This window comes from Nannobrachium achirus, assembly GCF_963921795.1.
Source record: "Nannobrachium achirus genome assembly, chromosome: 14".
Taxonomy (NCBI): Eukaryota; Metazoa; Chordata; class Actinopteri; order Myctophiformes; family Myctophidae; genus Nannobrachium; species Nannobrachium achirus.
This window is the reverse complement of record NC_137821.1, coordinates 38,715,104-38,739,362: the sequence shown is the minus strand read 5'-3', so window position 1 is coordinate 38,739,362 and position 24,259 is coordinate 38,715,104. Positions and strand designations below refer to the sequence as shown.

The 24,259-nt window shown below is 40.8% G+C and overlaps 2 protein-coding genes across 2 annotated transcripts; one reads left to right on the top strand and one right to left on the bottom strand.

The window, feature by feature from the left end:
• Positions 1-703: 703 nt before the first annotated feature.
• On the bottom strand, positions 704-12,774 carry LOC308298408 (acidic amino acid decarboxylase GADL1-like; the record flags this gene model as incomplete). The annotated part of the gene is made up of 14 exons (XM_080742000.1): positions 704-877; positions 2,826-2,915; positions 3,049-3,100; positions 5,229-5,428; positions 6,824-6,905; positions 7,084-7,148; positions 7,259-7,375; positions 7,532-7,586; positions 8,628-8,707; positions 10,017-10,132; positions 10,507-10,613; positions 11,189-11,279; positions 11,996-12,122; positions 12,727-12,774. The coding sequence occupies 14 exons, from the start codon at positions 12,772-12,774 to the stop codon at positions 704-706; spliced, it is 1,404 nt and encodes a 467-aa protein (XP_080598126.1).
• Positions 12,775-17,571: 4,797 nt separating this feature from the next.
• On the top strand, positions 17,572-19,743 carry LOC308298024 (solute carrier family 45 member 4-like; the record flags this gene model as incomplete). Its single annotated transcript, XM_080741588.1, has 1 exon — positions 17,572-19,743. The coding sequence occupies one exon, from the start codon at positions 17,572-17,574 to the stop codon at positions 19,741-19,743; it is 2,172 nt and encodes a 723-aa protein (XP_080597714.1).
• Positions 19,744-24,259: the final 4,516 nt, after the last annotated feature.

Here is a 24,259-nt window from a genome sequence, read left to right as displayed (position 1 = left end):
TAAATACCATATTACCTACACAGATGAATGAGTCTACTCTACTTATCTGTTATGTTGTTTATTTATGAGAATAAAAGCCAAAAGAAAAATACAGATGTAGCTGGTAGACTAGCCCTGAAACATGACGGTCGTTGATAATCTGACAGGTGGGACTATAGGCCTACTACTGTTTGGTCAAGCATTAAGAATCCCTTACGGTTTATGAATGGATTGGATTTAATGTAGCAAAGATGAAAAAGAAAATGAATCAAAAGAAAAACAAGAATGAACGGCTCCTCCGTTCCAATTTAAACACTGTTCTTGAATTATTTCTCCAGACCAGACACCCAAACTTTTTACTCTCAATACAGTTTCTTCCAGGTCACTTTGCAGAAAAAAACTGGAAAAGAGAAAAGACGGTACACTTATCATTCAAAGAAACTAAACAAATAAATGTTGTTTTCAGCCGCCACATTTATCAACACCCAATCATTCTTATGCTGCTTGTGATTGGCAAGATATGAACGTTTCAATTACACGTGAACCCTGTCGTAACCATGATTTCTACGCTCAGATATGTGCTGCATGGTTTCTATGTTAAATTGATGAAGACTGAAAGTCAATGACATTATTTTGTCCACACACAAGTCCTTCCATGAAGAACGGATGAACACAGGGTTAAAGGATATTTGACAATGACACTGAAAATCCTTGCAAAAGTTCATCACAGGTCCTCCCCCAGATGGTTTATCTCATCCAAGAAGAAGTCCAGTTCCTCTTTGCTGACCCGAGGGCTGATAATGATCATTCTGAAGAAGTTAGCTTTGTCTCCATGGGGCTGGTAGCCTACCATCATGCTGCCCTTCTTCATCATACGTTCTTTTATAGTTGGTGCCACCTAGGGGGGAAAAGGATACATTACAATGATTAACTAGGCTAAAGATTCCAGTCAGGTATAATGAAAATGAATGACTGAGGCTTGGGGCTGATAATAGTTCAGAATGGGGTTGTTCTAAGACAAAGACTGCTCTCATGGACACCAGTAATACCATTTTCAATTTCTATTTCTTCACATATGTTGCTTATTTTCCTACCCTTTCCCACATGACAATTTTAGTGACTTCTAACCAAAGCACACTAACCCACAGTATAGGGCATTCACGAATAGTGATTCTTAGTACTTGAATTCGAATACCTCAAACTTAAGTATTCGAATAGTCGAATATTCAATAGGAAATATACTCAGTATAGAACATTAACAAATTCATCCACCAGGGGCATTGACAACAACTCATTCTTATGACTTCCTATCTAGCCAAGCTGTCGAAATAATATTTCGGTAGCACTTTATAATGAAGTACCTCAATAAAGGCTAATTAACAGCTAATAAGGCACTTATTGACAATTAATTAACCTCAGCTAATAAGGCACATTAACAATTAATTAACTCTTATTCAAACATTATTAAACCGTAATTAACGAGTTAATTATAATGAATTAACAACTAATTAAACACTTATAAGATACTTATTAACCTTAATATGTGCTTATACATCTTAATAAGGCAATAATAAGGGGGTAGTGTATTTATGAGATAAGGGGCACTCCACCACTTTTCAACCTATGTTCATATAATTGGTCCTCACTCAAAAATAGCTTTTCTCTTTTTTTTTTTTTTTTTTTCTCAGAGGAGGGCTGTGGGCTGGTCAGAAACCCATAGTCTTGTGACATCATCGATTACCAATCCAGCTTATAGAAACTGCAGGCTTTCTATTCCTGAAAAGTTGCAATTTTAAAGTGGAAGCCATTGTTCTCGCGATATTAAAAATCTAAATATTTATTTCAAAAATATTGATTAATTTTTTTTTTTAGAAAATGATGATGTCACAAGACTATGGATTCTGAACTTCCCACAGCTCTCCTAGGAGACTTGGACTGAGTAGAAAAAAATTGTGATATTTTATCATGAACATTAGTGAGGACCTATTATATGAAGACAGGTTGAAAAGTGGTGAACTACTCCTTTAATCGTTATGTGCTTATAAGTTCTTAATTAATAGTTATAAATGTATTATAATACTATTTAGATTTATAAATGGTTAATAAGACTTAATTAATAATTATTAGTCCCCTTATGGGAAACTTAATATCCGTTGAGTCCCTTTTCGACATGTCAGAGTGGCGGGTGTACCCGATGTGTTCCCACTTTAGAATAGGTGGCTTTAAATTGCCTAATAAAGTGTTAATAAAGGCTTAATTAATGACTTGTTGTTGTTTATACTGTTATAATAAAGATTTTATTAAGGATTTGTTAGTGTTAATTGATCTCATAATAAGTTATAGTAAAGGGTTTATAAATGCACTATTAGGACTTAATGTGCCTTATTAGCTGTTAATTCATTGTTAATAAGTGCCTTATTAGCTGTTAATTAGCCTTTATTGAGGTACTTCATTATAAAGTGCTACCAATATTTCTTTTTTTTTTTTTTAAAGAGGAGACTTTTTCAGTGAATGCTCTAACACAGTATACGTTTATTGTCTCCGCCAGGCCGAATTAAAAACACCGTTCTCATGGTGGCGCTAGAACAGGGCCATGTGAGAAATGTGGGGCAGCGGTTCTGAATTGGCATAGGGACTGTGTGCACAGTTTGGCCGCGACCGGGCCAACGGCACCGGAGATTAGCTGTTAACAATCTAATCGGACCGACACGCAGACGAACGAACACACAGATGGATGGACGAACACATGGACGGACAGGGGCAAAAACATACTCTCCTGGCGGAGACAATAATAATAAAACATATATATAAATGTCACGTTAAAATATAAGCATTTCTTTACTTACAGTGTGGACCTTTTGCCAGAATTCAGCACTATCTGGCATGCTCCTCAGACTTGGTGGAATGTACCAAAAGCAAACGTTTGTATATTCCGGCTATAGGCGATAAAAACAAACAAAAAGTTATATATATTCATCATTGCTGTTAAAAAGCCTAATATAAATGTATTTGATTTTTTGATAATATTACTCTGTGAATAGTTCCAAAAACATGCTTGGAATATCTTACCTGTATCAATAGGCGGAAGCCCTCTCTTTTCTTGATCTCATCTGCAAGATACCTACAAGGTGCACTCTTAAAATTGTTGGGTCAAAAACAACCCAAGTTGGTTATTTATGTAACCCAACACGTAACACTGTTTTGGACCAGCCCAACATGGGTTATTGCAGACCAACAGGGTTGGGTTAAGGCTGTGACCCAGCATGTTGGGTTGGGATTGTACAACCAAGTAATGGGTTAAAAGTGACTTTGCTGTTGGGTTAATGTGATACTGCTGATGGGTTGGAATCTAACACCCAAAAATGGCTTAAAAGTGACCTTGTTGTTGGGATTGTACGCTCATTCACATTAAATCTATTCATTTTTTTTACAACATTTTCTTCAATGACATTTTTCATGCTTAATCTACTCGAGGAAGAATGCATGTGGAGTAAATTATGCATTTGGTCGTGGCAATATATCACAACTTTGAACACAACAGATTATGTGGTGCTTCACATTAAAAGAAGAGCAAACCTGTTTGTATGTGTCAGTCTGGACCATCTTAGTCATGGTTTCTGTTTCTGTAAGCAACTATGTTTTTCTAAATATTTTTTAATTAGGGATTATGACTGGGCTACATCCACTGCGATCATCTACAATACAATGTTGTTTTCTCTATCTAAAACCATAAAATAATGGAAAAGTTTGTAAAAGATATCTGTATGGGAGCACAGTTGCATGCTGGGTAACTGCCCACCCACTTAGTTTAACCCAATAGTGGTGCAATTCACAAACCAATGTGTTGATAGACAGAGAGGGCGGGTCTATTTTAACCCAAGTTGGTGCAATGCAGTGAACCATGTGTTGGGTAAACTCGAATTCAAAAGCCTATACCAACACTTGGGTTATGAACTCAATGCATTTTATCTGATGATGTGGGCGGGCCATCCATAGCCCAACAGATGGTTTACTAATTTTAAGTATTTTTAATCCAATGTTTGGTCAAACTGACCCAACCTTTGACCCAACAGTGTCAACCCAGCAAAAGGGTTGAACATTTGACCCAACATTTTTAAGAGTGTGGGGGTAAAAAGAAAAAATCGAATAGTATTCAGACAGAGCTATGGACATCTGATTATGTTACTGTATTGTTCATCTTTTAGAATTTTGGTTACCGCTCAACAATCAACACAGTATATCAAAACTGCACTGTAGACAAGTCCCAAATGCCAAAAAACCCTTCAGAAAATGGCATAGTAGTGCTGAATCCATTTCTGCCGTATGCTGAGTGATATCCTCCTCTTTTTTTTGGGCAAATAAATAAGACCCCCTTGGCCCCCTCCACTCCACAGTCCATAGTCTCCATACAGCACAAAGCTGCTAGGAGCATCGGAGAAAAAGTGAAACCAGTATATTTAATTATTTTTCCTTACATCTTTATCCCACGATTTTGTAACCCATTTTTCACCCAGGGTCAAGTACATTTTTAATTAACTTGTTCATAAGGATTTAATAGTTGTACCGGACAACAGGACAAGCCTAATGTCTATGAGCCTTTCTGCAGCGCAAAAAAATCAAATAAAACATTTAGTTGAGCCTCAATGCATGCATGCAGCGTACTAGCTCTAAGGAACAACCCTAACCCCTTTTCTGTGACATTCCTAGCAGCTTTGTGCTGTATAGACTATGGACTGTGGAGTGGAGTCTTAGGGGGTCTTAATTATTTGTTAAAAAAAAAAAGACTGTGAAATGGCAAATTAACAAAGTGACTTTTGTGCCTGGACAAGTGAAAGGGAAATGTACTTGTCCAGAGGACACTGTGCCTCAAAATGTTAATGTCATGCCCTGCTACTATAGCTGTGGCTTTTGGTTTCAATTTTTCTGTGATGCTCCTAGCAGCTTTGTGCTGTATGGACTGTGGACTGTGGAGTGCTGTATGGACTGTGGAGTGGATGTCAAGCCCTGCTTCTATAGCTAGTATATATATCCCCTGACCCTCCCAAAAGTATGACACCAGCTTTGCAAGCCCAATTGGTACAATTTAGTTCCATTTGTACACTCTCAGAGTTAAATCATCACTGAGGATTTTACCATATAGATTGGGGCCCCACTGAGACAAAGTTCAAATCAAATGCTGGTTCGTGGCGTTTATTAATGCATATGGTTGACAATCACAGCACCATTCTATTCTGTCCCATCAGACTAACCTGGCCATGGCAAGGGCACTATTCACCCTGACCTCCAGCCCTGTGGTTCCCAGCGCCTTCCACATCAACCAGAACCTGAAGGCATCTGCTTTACGGCTGCACTGGATGGACTTGTCCCCCGCGTCGTAGCTGATGTCATAGAACTTATCTTGCTGGAAGAGGTAGGAGGCAGATGCAGAGTGGCAACGCCTGAGAAGACCCTGGAGAGGCAGAGGAGCCAAGGGAATTATTATGTGAATTATATGATGTAATGTATGTAACATATTACATTATTGAAAATAGAAGGATGAAAAGAATTGGAGAACTTGGCTCTGCTCTATCCAATGAGGTTAGATTCATGAAAAGGACTAAATTATAGTGCTCATTGGCGCTTTTCTATTGCATACCGGTGCTGTTAGTACTTTGTTTTCCACTGCAGATACCGTTCAATGCAGCTGGTTGACATAATGACATCCAACTCTCTGCGTATGAGAGTGCTAAAGAACAATGGTGATGTGGCTGGAATCTCTATTTGGTCTATGATACACAGTCCAACAAAGACCGTTTCTGATAACATTGTAAGCGAGAAATAGACCATGCAGTTGCTCAGTATTGTGTAAATCTCACAATTTCAAACAATATTCTTACAATGTCTAGTTTAAAAGTCTGGTTCCACATGTAATTGTCTTGCAATGATGCAATGACAATTCTCTCTGACCAATCAGTAGTCTGCAGTGTTTTCACGTGATCTCTCAGCAATTCCCCAGGAACCCTAGCGGAGGTTATACCAAACGTATCAGTGTTACTGTTGAACTTATTTAACTCACATGTAGTACCAAGTTATAAATTATAATGTAACAGGATATGGCGCAGTTTGCAGTGGAGACTCACCACAGGCTGCCTGTCTATATCTAGACAAGTTAGACGGGAGCTTATTGCTATTCAGGTTTATGTTCAAATCCCCTCTACCCACATCTAGAGCCAAGAGGAAGGGGGACTTTGCCACTTTTCAACCCATCTTCATATAATAGGTCCTCACTAATGTTCATAATAAAATAGCACACTTTTTTTCTACTTGGTCCAAGTCTCTTAGAGCTGTGGGAAGTTCAGAAATCCATAGTCTTGTGACATCATCATTAAAAAAAAAATTAAAAAAACAATATTTTTGAAAGAAATATTTGTATTTTTATCGCGAGAACAGGCTTCCACTTTAAAATTGCAACTTTTCAAGAATAGAAAGCCTGCATTTTCTAATATCTTGGATTCCCGATCGATGATGTCACAAGACGATGGGTCTCTGACCTGCCCACAACCCTCCTCTGAGGGAAAAAAAAAAGAAAAAAAAGAAAAAAGCTATTTTTTAGTGAGGACCAATTATATGAAGATAGGTTGAAAAGTGGTGAAGTAGGCTACTCCTAAATACTAAGCGCTATTCAATAGAAATTCTAAAACAACCGATCCTGACACATTGTTTGTCATTTTTAGATTTTTGCCTATATTGGCATTCCCAAAATAGGAACACCAGAGTGCACGTGGTGGGGCAGTGGAAGATAAGATGCTGTGGCATTTAATATCAGTAGCAACAGGAAGGATCTGATTAGGGTTGTCCCTCTTACCTCCTGGTCCCTAACCAAGAAAGCGCAGCACTGCAGGCCAGCCATAAACATCTTGTGCGGGTTCCAAGCAACAGAGTTGGCCCTTAAGAGACACAGACATAGCACAATAGTAGGGAAACAGGGTTTCACAGTTGACTTGGCTCATTCATGAATGTTGCAAAAATGCATGACCAGTATTACAAAATGCCTACTGGTTAACATAATCGTTTCTGACATTGGTGTGATGTGAGCTGACTGAGTGCATTAACTGTTGTTCTTACCTGTGGATACCCTTTAACAAGTGTTTATGTTCCCTGGACATAAGCGCGCCTCCTCCCCAACATGCCTGAATGACAAGAAACAGAAACTGTAACTATGCTGACAGTACAGTATGTATCTGGAATATGAACTCAATAAATGCATTAAATAAATGAAGATTTATACAAATCCACTCACGTCCACATGCAGCCATAGGTTGTGTTTGCCACAGATATCAGCGATCTCTTCCAGGGGGTCAAAAGCCCCCAGTACTGTTGTCCCAGAAGTGGCATTGACCATGAAGGGCACTGCACCCTGAGAACACATCCACAGAACACAGCAAACAAGCACACACATACCAAGGAGGCTTTTTAGAACACTTAAAATATTTACTGCTTGTCAATGAATATCAAACAGAATACTAGCATTTCTGAAGGCTAACTCGGCTCAACCTTTTCTTATTATCCTTACTTCAGTTTTAGCAGTCATTATCTTCTCCTCCAGCTGTTCAGGTATCATCTTCCCTCTGACCAATACAAAATGAAAGCATGCATCAGTGAAATAATTAATTGAATCAAATTCAAACGAATACATTATTGAAGCCAACAACCTGTTCTGAGACAAAGAGACAAAGGGACAAAGACTGGAGGGTTACAAAATAAAGTAATGGATCACTAGTTCACTAGAGCCACTGACTATTTTGGACAACTCTGTTTCTATCCAAACAACATAAGAAGGATAAATAATCAATAATCATATATGAAACTAGAAAATATTGTTCCTTCAAAACAATTGTGGGCTCGCTTTAAGCCAAAATACTATGGTATAATATAGTTGCAAGCAGCAATAAAGTGGCCAAGCCAGGAAAAAGTAGGAAAGGAAAAAAGCAGCGGAAAAAAGCAGGAAAAGCAAGAAAAGTGGGAAAAGAAATCAAAGAAAAACTATAAGCAGGCTGTGTTCATAATTTGAGTTGTTTTTGGCCACTTTATAATATATTTATTATTATTTTATTTTTTATTTGTTGTGTGCACTTTATAGGCATGTTAGATAAAGGTCCTTAGATTGTGTGTAGAATGAAAGTGTCCAGGTTTCATGGCTGTACGTCAAACAGCATGAGCTATACCTGTTCAAAGTTTGCACTTTCAAAGGCTTCCTACAGTGCCACCCTTTGGCTGATTGCTGTAAAAAGTAATAGCACATGTCGCCACAGTAAGCTGAACACATTGATGTTTGAATATCGATTTTCGGTGTAAGTATGTAGGAGTAGAAAGGTGCCAAAGTTTTGAGGAGAACTTCATATGACTGACTGACTGCCTGTCCATAATGAGGATAACATACGTGTGCTCGCTTTCAGCGAGCCCACAACTAGCACTAGATAGGCCTCTGTGTACACACAACACAACATGATGTTGGCACACTACACAATACAGTTTTAACTGAACTCTGATTGGATCCTTATGTGTCCATTTGGTTCCATTTGTTACACTCCATGTTAAATGAACACTGAAGCTTTTACAGTGTAGTGACCGTTACTATGATTATGAAAGGTAAGTCAGAACCAGCATACTTCTTGTCGGACGGTATCACATAAACATTCTTGGTGCCGATTCCCAGGAAAGCAGCTGCTTTGGCAATAGAGTAATGGCACTGAAAAGAAGGGAAAATTGTCATTCATTTAACAGAAATGCTTAAATGGTTTGCAAAATTCAAGGGTAAGCTACAATTTAGACTTTTTCTTGAAATCTTGCTGTTGACTATAATTTTAGTAGACAACAAGACAACAGGGATGGATGCATAGTTTAGATCATAATAGCTAAATATTATATTATAAAATAGTTAAAACATATCTTAAGGATCTGACACACCAACCCATCTTCACAAAAATGACAGCTTATTGGCCACTGAAGGGCGACTTGCATATATACAAGGAAATAACTCTCCATACTAGGAGGTGACAGTAGTCTGTGTCGAGGCATATTCTAGCAGAGTCAAGCTGTGTTTCCCAAGAACACAAAGGTTTGTCCTTCTGAAGAAGTTTCAGAATGTTGTGAAGAATGTTCACTCAATTTCATGAGACCAGAAAATATTTCTGGCTCTGTCTCAAATTTCTGGTACTTGAGTTGATAACATACTGCAGCTCACTGTTCTAATCAGTTGTGCCTTTTTCACTCAAAATGTCAGCATCATCATCATCGTCTGTTTTTACGTCACATTATTGTCAAACATTATTGTTTTTCTCTCTTTGTTATGTTTTATATGTGTGTAATATCGGCATCATGGTAAAAGACCCTCATTTACCATTTACTCCCTCAATGATCTCTCAGAGAATTTAAATAAAGGTTGAATGAATATGAAGTGCAAATAAAAACAAATAAATAAAATACAAATATTAATTCAATTAATTATAAACCGTTATGACTACTGTTAATATTATTTGCTCATCTTAACTCAATCAACATAACACAACTGTACATGTTGAGGGATGGATAGTTTATGTATTAAACACAAACTGTGCTTGTTCCCTAACGCCAGTACCAGAGATTAAAACAAAGTAACAAAAGTAGCTAAGCCCTAATGAGCATTGAGCAACATAGCAAACAATGAATTGGAGCATCCAATTTCCCAAATAGAAAAGAGGTAAAGATGGGGCAGTATAATGTATCTACCTGGCATATGAAAAGGCCATCTTCTATAATTGCTACAGTCACCACCTTTCATCACTTGCCATGGCCTAGCAGCTTAGTAATGTTTAATTAAGTCTAGCAGGGATTTGATCTATTGAATCAGGCCATTATTTTTGCTCCAAGCTGAATGCATCCGAACAAAATCTACCCTATAATGTGTATTCCTGTCTGGTTAGTACCATGGTAAAGAGTATTTGAAACCTGTTCAGTAAACATTAGAATACATCATCATTTATATACATTTTAATTTACTATGTCCTATAAAGTCCTACCTCCTGTGATGTGAACAGGGCCAGTGGAGGTATGGCTGAGAGGCCGAGCTCTTTGACATCAGGACAGTGATGGTATCTGGCTACGTTTATGGCATACATATTGGACACTGAGCCACCTACAGAGAACACAGGATTACTGTTAGGTCATTATTTCTTACAAACAGACCTTATAGTGTCAGAAGTAAGATGTACATTATTACATTGATGCATTTTATTTCCAACGCTAGAAATTGACATGTTGGACAGCAATGTGTTAAAGTTAAGGGTGGAAAACGTCCATAATTTATCAAGATTCTAAATATTCCCTTGTTTTTTGATTGGCAAATGCAAACAAATACCTCAGTAGATCAGTTCACACATTCTTCTCAAAACCAGAGAAGGTCATATTCTATCATCTTGTTAATGGCAACATTTTACTGCACCAAACTGGAGAAATCTCACTTCACGTTACAGTAGGCTACTATTCGTCCATGTGTAATGGTGCTCTAACCTGGGTTAAAAAGGCCATCTCCTCCTTCCCAGCCAACAAACTCGATCATCTTCTTTAGCACAGCTTCCTCCGTCAGGGTAAAAACTGGAGCCACCTCAAACGTGTACCTGACAAAACATGTATGCAATGTTTCTCTAGCATCCAACAACGAACATCCTTTAAAATAGGTTAAGCTAACTACAGTATTGTTGTTGTACTTTGGCTATTCAACTATCTACAAGCTCACAAGTTGTGATCTTATACTGTACATCTTCTATTTTCCAAACAAAAAACAAGGGAATATTTAGAATCTTGATAAATTATGGACCTTTTCCACCCTTAAATATACGTGCTGGGGAAAAGGGCGAAAATACTCTCATCCATGAGACTCATCCATTACAATGACCTGACTACTTCCCCTGTGTGCTTCTGTTTTTCAACCAGCAACGTTGTCTTGTATCCACCAACTCATTGCGATTTACTTTAATCTCTCAAACTTGACAACTCTTCCACAATCTTCAAATGCTACAGAATCTATAACTCTGCCTTGCAAAAACTTTTGACATCTGTTTGTCATTTCTGTTCACAAAAAAATACATTTTCACATATCTTCAAAATAAGACATTAATAAATCACATAATAAAATAAATAAATAATGTAATTTAATCAAATATTTTAGAAAACCTCAGAAGAAGTGACTCACAAACTGGGTTTCAAGGCCTCTGTGATGAAGCTTCCCACCAGAGAGTAGGGGTCCATGCCTGCATACAGCTGGTTGTAGAAACGAGGATGGCCTGAGTAGAAGTGACACTCACACAGTTAGATCCCTGCCACATGCATATTATAAAGACTAGACGCTCGGCCGCCCTTCTTGTTTTTGGGTCTTCCCAGTGTCTCTTCCAGCTCTTCCATTTTCTGAATGGGCGGGTCTGAACGAGCCCTTGTTTATGTCACAAGCCCTTCTTTATGTCACAAAGGGGCTCATTTCCTATTGGGCCCCCTCGAGAAGGGGGTGGTACTTTTGGGGAGGCTATATTCTATTGACACTATATGAGTTAGAACCATGAGGTAAAGTGGTACTAAAATTGGCTTGAATTTGATTGACTCTACATGGTTCTCATTGTGGTACCATGCTAATCTTCTCTGTATCGTTCCAATTTTAGCCCAAAGACAGCCAAGTATACCCCGTTGACTCTACATAACATGGTTCTCATCGTGGTACCATGCTAATCTTCTCTGTAGTGTTCCAATTTTAGCCCAAAGACAGCGCCCCGCTGCCAACAAAGGGCATTTTGGTATTGCATCTGAAATGACTTGGAATTAGAGACAGACAGAACATGAAATTTAAATATCTGAGTGGTTGTTTAGGCTAAAAACTGTCTAAAACCGTATTATGGACCAATATTTATATAAAATATATATTTTGAAAAGCATGATGGGGCCCCTTTAATCTGCAGGTAGATTCATGGTGTGAAGGCTATTTCCATGTGAACTGCGGTTTGAGTCCTACCAGTCTTGACGCTGTATCTAATGGCATCTCTGCAGCGCTGTAGGATCTTTGATTGTGCCTCGCCTCCTTCCCTCAGCTCCAAGTCCAACAGCTCCTTCAGCTGCTCAGGGTCACGCCACTCGCACACCTGACCATGATGGAACACAATAGTCGGGGGCGTTAGGGATATTTCGCGCTATATTAGTCTAAAAGCGCTACATTTTGCACAGATGTAGCCCAGGGCATGCTCTAATGATTTAGCTAGGGCGCCCGAGTCGGCGAGCTTCGGGGTCGCCACAACGGCCAAATCAAGTTGGGCTCCCATCGACTTTCTATACAGGAGGAAAATACCCAGAAAAACATTTTCTTTTTTTTTTTGGTAGTAAAGTAGGATGTGAGGGGTCTAACTAGGGGTTTGTCATGATGCTGAATCCATTGCAAGCATTTGTTTTGCACAAAAAACATTCCCTGGGCTATAAATGGCTCAAGAAATCGCTCACAAAGCGGTGAAAAGTGATTACTCATCACTTTTCATCACTAAACCATCGTTTTCTGGGGAGATAATGAAAATATGATTCCACATTTTTTTTAAAGGGGAGTTGTTGGTAAGTAGGAACCCTTAGATGTGTCAATAACATATACCGGTAGTAATATAATTATACGAGTATACGTATATATTCCACACTGTCATTATAGAATCAAATTGTTCACAATTTTCTCAGTAAAATAAACTTTGAACAAAATGGAAATACCTTTTCTTTTATATCAGTTGCCTTCTTCACTGCATCCTCAATGATCATGTCCATAGCTTTATGGATAAAGCTCTCGTCTGTGAACTGGTCAACAGCAGGGCCACCCTCTGTCAGGACTGGAGCACACTTTACCTGAAGCCCAGGATCCAGTACAGAGTTTGGTCCCTTACTCGGATTCTTTTCTACAAGAGTAAGAAATGTAGAATTGAGTGTTCTTGACTCATGTTAATGACTTTCTAATGTTTTCCACACAGGTCTTAATATAATATAAACTCAGCACAAAAAGCGTGCTCACCTGAGACAAAGGTAGAGCTGGTGGTTCTGGGAGTTGTTGAGTAGTGTCCCACCCCAGTGGTACAGTGTGTTCCTTCATTCTTGATCTCCACACCGGGGCCAGTCAGAGCCACAGCGTTAAACAAGCCCATCTCTTTCTCCTGAGCCTGCTGTTGACACGCAGCAACCTGGCATGATGAATGGAGTTACAATTTAGGAATGTATAATTTGGCCATTCGTCCAAAGTGACGTATTGATTGATTGAATACTTTATTAGCCAACAAAAATGCAAATAGCCCAGACGTAAAGTAAAATATTTAGGCTGGATAACACGACATTAATGGAGGAATGTAATGCACATACAAGCGCTTTGGGTCAATCAATCAATTAATCAATAACTCAATAAATAAATCAGTTATAAAGCACGTTATATACAACCTTAGTTGTATAACTATAGCATCTATCCGAAATAGGTCACAAGAAGATAAAGGCAATGCGTGATGTGAAATGTTGAAGTTTCAGACTGCGCGGGACAGCCTTTGTCACGTGAGTGTTGACCATAAAGGAGGGAGGAGAGGTGAACATTTATTTGGAGGTTGAAGACGAGACCTTTTTAGGAGTGTTTTCAGTGGTGTAACCGTGTAAAGTAACTAAGTACATTTACTTAAGGATGCTTTTGAGGCATTTTCCTTATCATTAAATATAAGGAAAGTTCATTTAAGGTAAAGGTAAACTTTATTATTATCCTAGATTGGGAAAATCTGGTGGTCAAAGGTGCTAAAAGATCACAAAACAGATATGAATACGACGGTACACATACACACACAACATGCAGCCCCCCGCCTTCCACTGAACACTCAAAACATACTGTACACTGTGGTAACCAACCTTTTTATGCCCACAAGCACTTTTTCTTTGAATGTGTAAGCCGAGATCTACCACCACAATTATGCTTCAAAAAACACTGAATTTACTTTAGCAATTTCTGACAGGTTCAAACTATTTGCATACATCCACACAAATAAAAGGCTAGTAGTCTAAATATAAATTAACAAAATCTGTATAATTTTGTATGAAAAGGCAGAAATATGGTGATTTGAGTTGAAACTTTTTAGGTTACTTTTTTAAAAACAAATTAAAACAGGGGGAAACTAAATAAATTGCTGTTACAGATATCTAATCTTCAATGCACAATATATTCACATTAGATATTTTGTTCAATTGATTTGTTTTTATTTTGACATTTGACCAAAAAAAAATCATATATATGGTGACCATATATTTGTACATCTGTCAGAAGGGATGACAGATTATTATTGTTTGATCTTTTTAATGACAAAGATCCACTCGAATCTCGGAAACAAGTGCCTCCAAGTACTTGGGTCAATCCACTTTCAATAATTTGAGGGGGCTTATCCACAGTATACGAGAAACCCCTCTGTCTATGTATTCCACAATTGTACTGAGATCCCATTGGCTCACAGTTTTCAGGAAAGGAACTTTCATTGAAATGAAGGCACAGGGTGCGTCTGTCGCCTCCTCTCCCAGTACACACTGTCTGTGATCTACTCTGATGCCTTTTGTGATCGGTTGTTTACCCCTGCTGTACACTGGCATACTTACTTACGTACAGTATATCTATTTACACACACGCACACGCATACGTATACACCAAGCCCCCAGAACCCTGGGGGCGCCCTGAAACCAAATGGACATGGTGGCCGTTTTGAGGTACTGCAGTTGGGTCTACTAACCCACTACGTCACGGTTTTACTACGCGGAGGGAGGGGTGAAAACGCGTCATGCGCTGGGTGAGCAACTCAATGCAAGCGGACGGGCGGGGATATCTGGTGTCCTCTCTATTCTTATTATAACTCTATGGTATACACACACGTACCCATACCCACCCACCCACCCATACACACCCACCCACACACACCAACACCATCACCCACACCCACCCACCCACACACACACACACACATGCACGCACGCACGCACGCACGCACGCACACACACACACACACACACACACACCCACACACACACACAGAGCTGGTTAAAAATCAGCATCCTTTCTTTAGCAACACACATTTTAATATAAAAACAGATCAATGCTGCATTGCATTAGGATTAACCAAGCATTAAGCATACATAGCCTGGATCACAAAACTAGGGTAGTAAAAAAATGTACATTTACCGTTGCTGCCTCTGAAAGCAGGTTGCTTTCCTGGTTGGGTCCAGGGTGGTCCATCTGCTGCAGCTTCTGGCACTACTGGCATACACTAGATACTTGGCCCTTCAAACACTGTCAAAAGGCAAAGGAAGTCTTATAACGTCCACGGTCAAATTAAAGACTTTAGTTACTTCCTTGCTGGCTTGCTCTCCTGTCTCTGGTCATCCTGTGAGTGTGAGAACTAGGGAGTAACTCACTGGATGTATGGGAGAGAGGCGTCTCCTCTGTCAAGTGCACTGCCTCTAAACTTCCTGGACCACACATAGCCTAGACACATACTGTACGCAGCGATGCTGGTTATTGTGTTTGACTGGCTGACTGAGGAGATTAAATAAGGTATTTAAAGTAATAAGCAGTTATTCATTCGTCATGACCTTGCTAGGTGCAGATGTGACTTATAAGGATTGGAATGTGACCAATCCCTATAAGTCACATCTGCTGCATAGGCTGGCAGGGACGTGCTGGCCATTGGGGAAAGCGGGACAACTCCCGAACGGCCGGTCCATTCCCGGCCGGTCCAGGCCGGCCATTAGGAAAAAATAAAATAAAATGTCGGCCTTCGTTCCATTTTGGGGGCTGGGCGGCCATCAAAGTAAATCGTCACTGTCGGTTGCAAAGCAAAGCCCTGCTTCATCATACAAGGCTGTCGCACAAAAGTAGTGAAAACAGCACAAAAACGATTTTGGACATACAAGGTTTACACCCGACAACGACGAAATATAACTCATGTAATTGGCCCACTGACTTGTCACTTGTCATGATCTGAAATGGCAAATCTTTGAGTAGCAGCAGCGCTATAGAGAGAGATCTCTCTCTATAGCGCGCAATGAGGGCCTCTCCAACTCTTTTTCCCGGGCTGAATCAGGGGCCCAGCATGTCCCTGATCTTGTTCCATTGTTAGCACACCTTGGCTTATACGTTCTCATCAACAAATACTACAGCACCTGTTCACCTTATGTAAACCACAACTATTAAAGCTACGTTGACAAACTAGTTTAACTGGTAGAAGTGAATCTCCTCCTGTCCTCAAGTAACTCTATCCTCTGAAAAGCCATCTGTCTATATAATAATAACCATATGCAGTATATTATACAACAGGTCGTTCCAACTAAGAAATCTGATGGTGATATTGAGTATTATGGAACAGGTCTGAAATCAGCTGTGCGGGTCACTATAATAAGATAATATGTCAGTACATTAGCAACAATATAACAATATAACAAATGCATAGGAATATCAATTTAGAAAAAACAATAACATAGGTAGACCACGCACATAATTAGTAAAAAAAAATCTAAACCCAAATGCTTTCTAGCTTCATGTCTGCATTGACTGCTTTTCGTATCCAAGGCTTATTGTGTGCCACCAACATAGGGGACAGCAGAGAGTAGATTCGTAATGAGTTGCCTGATAATAAAGGTATCTATCACGATTTCAGCCGTCAATTGGACCGATACACACTGAATTAACCGATGCACTCGTATCGCGCTTGTTGTACCACGATTATGATACATATCGATGAATCTCCACATCCAGTACACACTGCTTTGGCTTAACAATTAAGGGAATAGTTCATGCCCAAAATTACTTTTTTCTATCGATTACTCACCCCATAGACTTGAGAAAAAAAAAGGTTTTTGTCGCCTAATTTGAGGAGACTCTTTGTAGACCCATTGATTCCAGATCCAGAATCAATGGGGGGAAATGTATCATAATCAAACTAGAAGCAGTGCTCTTCCGAGCACAGGTCTCCACCAGGCCAGGCGTCCTGGTGGCGCTATAATAGGCCAATGTAAAAAGGATGGCATGTGTTCTTCGCCAATCTTAGACCTTTCATGGCAGTCAGACACTGCATGCATGATTTGAGGCATTGTGTTCCAAAAATGTGTTTTGCTAAAGTCTACCTGCTGCTGGCGCTATAACAGGCCAATGTGAAAAGAGTAGCATTTGTTCCTTGACGTAGTGGGAATATGTGTGGTAAATGTCACAGTAATTGCAAGCTGCTTTGGTGATTTGAGGCATTTTGTTAAAAAACTGAGCAATCCTGCAAACTTTGGAAATCAATATAAGCCATATACGGTATATAGCAAATTACATACTTACCCTAAAAGGCCTGTTGGCAGAAATCCACATGGGAAGCCACATTACGTCATTAGACCCTGCCTTGTTGAAAATGATTAGTATTTCTGTGGAACTCAATATTTGCGGAAGACTGACGTCATAATTGATGATGCGTAAAAGCAGACTAGATCTGCGCACAGAACCATTGAGCCAACCATCCAGGAGACGGTGTGCAGGGATGCTCCTAGCCTTCAGGAGAGTAACGAGCCCAAGAAATGACTCACACATCCAGCGATGCAGCTGTGAAGCGAATACCCCTGCATCGCTGGCTGATGCACGGGGCAGTGAGGTTGGGCTATGGAATCTGCTATGCCCTGGAAACCGCTCTTGTAACACCACTGCTGCTGCAAGTAGGCCTTCCAGAGAAGTATTATAGTTTATCCTGGTTCCTCAGTCCCGTATTGGGTCTGATTTTAGGTCCTGTGATTGGCTCAGCCAGTGACCGCTGCACTCTACGATTGGGAAGAAGAAGGCCCTTCATACTGGCCCTGGGTGTGGGTGTGCTGTTGGGAGTAACACTGTTTCTAAATGGCTCGTTGATAGGTCTGTCTATTGGCGACACCCCAGGTAGCCAGCCAATCGGCATTGTCCTTACTGTGATGGGCACTGTGTTACTGGACTTCTGTGCTGACGCATCTGAGGCACCAATTAAATCGTACCTTCTAGATGTTGTTGATACTGAGAAAGAGAAAGATATGGCACTAAATATCCACTCCTTTGCTTTGGGGATAGGTGGCGCTGTGGGCCCTATCTTGGCTGGTCTAGACTGGACTGACACGATTTTGGGCCGTGCGTTTAAGTCCCAGGAGCAGGTCCTTTTCCTCTTCACTGCCATTATCCTCATCATCTCTGTTATACTGCACATGCTCAGTATTCCAGAGCGATCTTTAAAGCCCTCCCACCAGACAGAGGCTACAGCAGATGGTGAATCCAGAAGCCAATCCTCTCTAAAGACCAATGTCCTTGACCCGATTGGAGAGAACAACTTTGCTCTCGAAGACACTGTCGTTATTGTGTTGGAGATGGATTCCCTTGACGTGGAGTGTGTTATGAGTAACAGTGACTTGACCTCGGCCATACCAGACACAGCCATCCAAATAGATCCTGATCTTGACCTGGACTCACATAATCTCCCTAAGGCGCATTACTTTCCCACAGAGTCACAGTATGAGATGGAGGAGTCCTCCTCTCCTGCTCCTTCCCTTGTTCAACTGCCTCCTCCGTATGACACTCCCCCTCCCACTGGTGCCATGGTAGAATTGCAGCCCACAATGAAAGACCTGATGAATGGCCAGACGGAGGACCACTTTGACACACTTGAGATCACTGCCCTGCTGGGGCAGGGGAAGGCTGTCTCTGGAGTCAAAGAGGCCGTGTATATTGCTGGTCATTCCCACCCAGACAGAGGCCACGACTCTGCTGAGCAAGGTAACCTCCCCTCCAACACGTCAACCTCAATCTCAACACACCCACACACGCCAACCCTCCTCCCCCCACACTGTGGACGAATGGGATCACAGGTGGCACATCTGCGAAGACCAGGGCCTGACGTTCCTCGGCCAATCCCCTCCTCCCTCAGCCGCAACAACCCACATGACTCCCAACAGCGTGCAGAGAAGAGGGGTCCGTCATCTGAGGGCCCAGGCCCGGAGGGGGCAGCAGAGGGGTGCGCCGCTCTACGACTACTATGGATCTCAATGCTGAAGATGCCGAGCCAACTGTGGAGGTTATGTGTGTGTCACCTCCTCATGTGGTTCTCTATTATAGCCATGGCTGTGTTTTATACTGACTTCATGGGACAGGTTGTCTACCACGGAGACCCCACAGCACCAACTAATTCCATTGAGCTCCAGAACTACAACAAGGGCGTGCAGATGGGCTGTTGGGGACTCGCAATCAAGGCTGCTACGATTGTCATCGGTTCTGCCCTCCTTCAGATGTGTTTGGATACATTTGGCCTGAGCATCAAGGTCATCTACATCTTGGGAACCCTGGTATTCTCCATAGGAACTGCTGTCATGGCAATCTTCCCCAACGTCTATGTTGCCATGGCGATGAGCAGTAGCTTGGGTCTCATGAACTTGATCAACTTCTACTGTCCTTATGTTTTACTGGGTCAATACCATGAAATCAAAGAGTACATTGAGCATAGCCCTGGAAACACAAAGAGAGGCCTTGGTATTGACAGTGCCATCTTATCCTGCCAGGCCAGTATCAGCCAGATCTTGGTAGCATTGGCCCTGGGTGCTGTGGTAAATGCAGTGGGGAGTGTGCGTGTGATCCCCTTGGTGGCTTCTGGTGCATCGTTCCTGGCGCTTCTTGCTGCTGCTTTCCTAGTTATGTACCCAAACAGACAGGCCAGAAGCGCGGCTATAAGTCAACCCTAGACCAGGGGTTCCCAAACCTTTTTGTCTCAGGGCAACCCATAAATATTTTTTTAATCCGAGGCACCCCTACATTATAGTGTTCACTCCCAGCACCTTATATTTATAGCATATTGTCGTTGTCGGGTGGAAACCTTGTATGTCCAAAACCGTTCGTTTTGTATTTATCATCTATAAAATGCCCCGGCACCCACTTTGAAAACCCCTGCCCTAGACAAACCTATGTTGAAGGGCAGCAAATTGCAGAGACCCATCATTGTTAAGTTCCATTACTTTGAATAGAAAGTGAACGTCCTACTACTGAAAGTGGCAAAAACATTCTCCACAACAAGTGTCTCCACATGTTCCCCCGACTACATGGCCACAGAGAGGATGAAGCGAGCTGCCTTCAATGATGTAAGGCAGGGGTTTTCAAAGTGGGTGACGGGGCACCCTGGGGTGCCGTGACGGCAGTCCAGGGGTGCCGTGAGATAATTTGATAATATTTGGAATTTATTTAGAACCTTAAAAAAACATTTAGTATCATCATTTTAAGTACAAAGTTATTTTCAGTCAGTTCTAACCAAAATGGCTATTATCTCAACGTTTTCCAACATAATCGCCAAAATATGCTAAGGTGCTGGGAGTGAAAATGATGAATATATTGTAGGGGTGCCTCGGATGAAAAGAATATTTATAGGGGTGCCCTGAGCCAAAAAGGTTTGGGAATCCCTGATGTAAGGGACCTGCTACGCTCTTGCCCCTGTGTAAGGTACAGAAGCCTTATGAACAACATACACCCTTGCATATTGAAAATAAATGTTTGTTGAGGAGCTAAGCTAACTGCTCTTGGCTACATGCTAACATGATAGCTCCCTATGAGAATCAGTTAGCTGCTCCGCTACTCACCAGCAGTGGCGAAATTAGACCTTATTCCCCATGGGTTTTCAGATCAAGGGGGCCCTGATCAAAGGGGCCCGGGTCTGTTGTCTTTGCGCGATTTAAGCGCAAACTACAATGATTAATCCACAGATTAGGAAAGTAGGGCCCTGGGACCCCTAATATATTGGAAATTACAAAATATATATAATATACTAGTATGAATTCATGTAGATATGGGCGCATTTCTTTATTTAGGCCTATTAAAAACAAAATAAAAATTCGCCAGTAGGGGGGCCCTTGGGTTTTTAAAACCCAAAAACCCTGCCAAATTACGCTTGTGCTCACCAGTTAAGAATGGCTCAGAGTGGATGACAGTACAGTACAGCAACTTGCAATGGGCCTGGTGTACAAGATACACTACACCACTAAGATACCAATTTATCTGTCAAAATACTTTATAAATGTTACCATATGGAGTCACCTAGTACTCCTATATAAGACAAGCCACTCTCAATTAATTACAGGGTGAGAGACCCGGAGGTAAGTGTTCAGTTTGAGTGAACAATAAAAAGCTGGCTTCAATGTAAAAATACACTTTATTCACAGTATGGAGAAAAAGTACAAAGTATTGACATTTGTTTATTTCAAAACGATATACCACATATATTGTTTAGAGCAACCTTAGGCAACAGGGAACAGGCTTGGCTTAGTATTGGCACTGGGATAGGTTACTCATTGTTTTTAGGCCCACACACACATTAAACACTGCACACATTAAACACTGGCATTAAAAAGGCACACCAAAAGATCACTGCAAATACACTCAAAAGGATAAAAACCATGAACAGCACACAAACAGGGGCAATAATCAATTAAGTGCCAATCTGCAGTGTAACCATTAACAAGAATATGAGTCTTTAGAGGGCAGCCAAAACAACCCATCAATGACCAAGTCAGAGACAGTGGTTTAAAGTTAGTTGAAAATAGGCGATCTACAAGCTTATTGCGATGTGCTGTGAAAGTACTCTGCATAATGAGTACTTTTCCTTTTGGTACTATAAGTATAAGTATTTTGATGCCAATACTTCTGTACTTTTACTCGGGTACATTTTGATTACCATATTTCTACATTGTGGTATTGGTACTTTTACTTTTTAATTAAGAATAAGAAGAACAATACTTCTTCCATCACTGCTCTAAACTCAGTGAGTTCGCCAACACAGTCACCACACCAGAAAAACAACCCTATTAGACAGCTGATTAAATATATTCACACCAACCCTCTTTTCAGAGACAGGAAATTCAGCCGTGCCACCTCTTATCATGGTACCACCTGTCGGAACTCTCAGGTGGTCCTTGACTTTATTTACTGTGTCCATGCTGTCAAGGTCGGTGGGTAAGCCTATATATTATAAGGACAGGAATTGGCCCAATATCTACAACTGACTCTGTTTCAGAATGAAGGCTTGCGGGGCTGTGCTCGTTTTCCTGTTCTGCCTGTCTGAGGCCAGGGCTCTGGGTAAGGCTGTCACGATTGTGACATTTTACATGATTAATTGTCACTCAAATAATTGCCATTAACGATTTAATTGTGATTTTGTTGTTGACAATTGCATTTCTGTTTGGCTTGTAGGCTTTGAAGTTGCACATGGCAGATATGACATAAACTAAATATACAAAGAACTAACTGACTGATATATTTGACAACTTTATACTTGAAAAATAACATTGATAGTGAAAATAGCCAATCTACAAGCTCACAGCGCGTTGTATCACAACGCGTTGTGAGCTTGTAGATCTGCTATTTTCACTATATTTTTTTTATGTTTGAAAATAATATAATTGTGACAGGCCTAGCTCTGGGGGAGACAGAGAGGGAGGCTGAACCAGGGACCCTCTTGCAACCGGACCTCTGGGCCGAGCTGAAAGCAGTGACAGCCATGGTCCACAGCCTGGGAGCCACCGTGGTGGAACAGAGGGAGAGGCTGGCAGCCAGTGAGGAAGAGGCCAAGGAGCTGAGAGAGAGGTAGTCTAGGGAATATTATCAAAATAATGTCAAATCTGGGAATAAATTCCTTCACCAATGTGTTTGTAAAGATGTCTAGTAACATGTCTCACAAAGTTTGAACTTCAAAATCCCCAGGAGTCTCCAGGGGATTTTGAACTGGGCATCTGGCATAGGCCGACGATAAAAGTGGGCCTGTGGGCAAAAAAGAAAAAAAAGCATTTTAGGCTAGTTACAGTACTTTTTGGGCTGGGTGGCTACTAAGTGGAGGGGGCAATTTCTTCAGTAGCACCAGCCCACGGAGCAGAGAGACATCACATGATTGGCCCACTAGCTTGTCTATCATCTGAATACTGGCCTATAGTAACCCAATCACAGGCTACAGTGGCCCAGGAGTGCCACCCAAACATTTAACAGCATACAAGCCCACAACACACCGCTGCCTCGATGCATTGTGGGCTTGTAGATCTTGTTCGTTTCACGCTGGTTGTGGTGTGCCGGTCTGGGCCAAGATGCCAGGGCGAATTTATGTCCCAGTCCGGCCCTGCCAGGATAACTTTTGACAGCTGCTGAAAGTCGGGGTCCAATTCAATTTACTTACTGTGCAGGAAAAAACTAAAATAAATTCTGCTTTACAGTAAGTAGCATGTGAGGGGTCAAACTATTTTTTTTTTCATGATTCTGAATCCATGGCAAGCATTTGTTTTGCACGAAAACCACTCCTTGGGCTAAAAACAGACCCACAAAAATGGTTTAGTGATGACATGGACAAGTGTCTATGGCCGTTTTTAGCCCAAGGAGTTTTTTTTTTTTTTTTTCGTGCAAAACAAATGCTTGCAATGGATTCTGAATCACAAAAAAGGGGGGAAAAAAATAAATAAAAAAGAAAAACATAGTTTGACCCCTCACATGCTACTTACTGTACTTACTGTTTTTTTTTTTTTTTTATTATTATTATTATTACCCTTATTATTTTTCCTGTATAGTAAAGTGAATGGCAGTTATGGCACCCCAACTTTCAGCAGCTGTCAAAGAATCCCCTATAGGGATATTGAATTTCAAACTTTGTTAGATGTGTTACTATACACATCTTTACAATACAAACACATGGGTGAATTTATTCAGAGATTTTATTAATATCCCCTGACTAAGGGTGCACCGCCTGGAAGCCACAGCGGAACAGAGGCTGAAGACCTTGGAGGGAGAAGCCAAGGAGCAGAGGGACCTGGTGACTGATCTTCGGGTGGAGCTGAGTGTCACCAGAAATGAGATGGAAGGAATGGCAAAAGAAAACACAGGTTAGGATGATCACGATGCTACACGTGTGCTTGTTGTGCAAAATGTGATTTAAAAATGAAGTTTGGTGAAGTTGCAAAGATACAAGCCGAAATGTGTTATACTGTAGTTTCTTTAATCTTTTTCAGAAATGGCTGCCAGACTGGGTGCCAGTGAGGGCCGAGTGTTGGAATTGGAGAAAGAGAGTGAAGGTAATTTAAGGATGACAGTGATTAAAAATGACTTACAAGTGTTATTTACTTCAGTTGAGCTCAGAGAACATATACAGTAGGCTACTGTTTTGATCATATACTGTAACCACTCAAATTAAACTGCAGGAGTATTTATGACAGACAATGCCAATGTCGTGTTGATTTC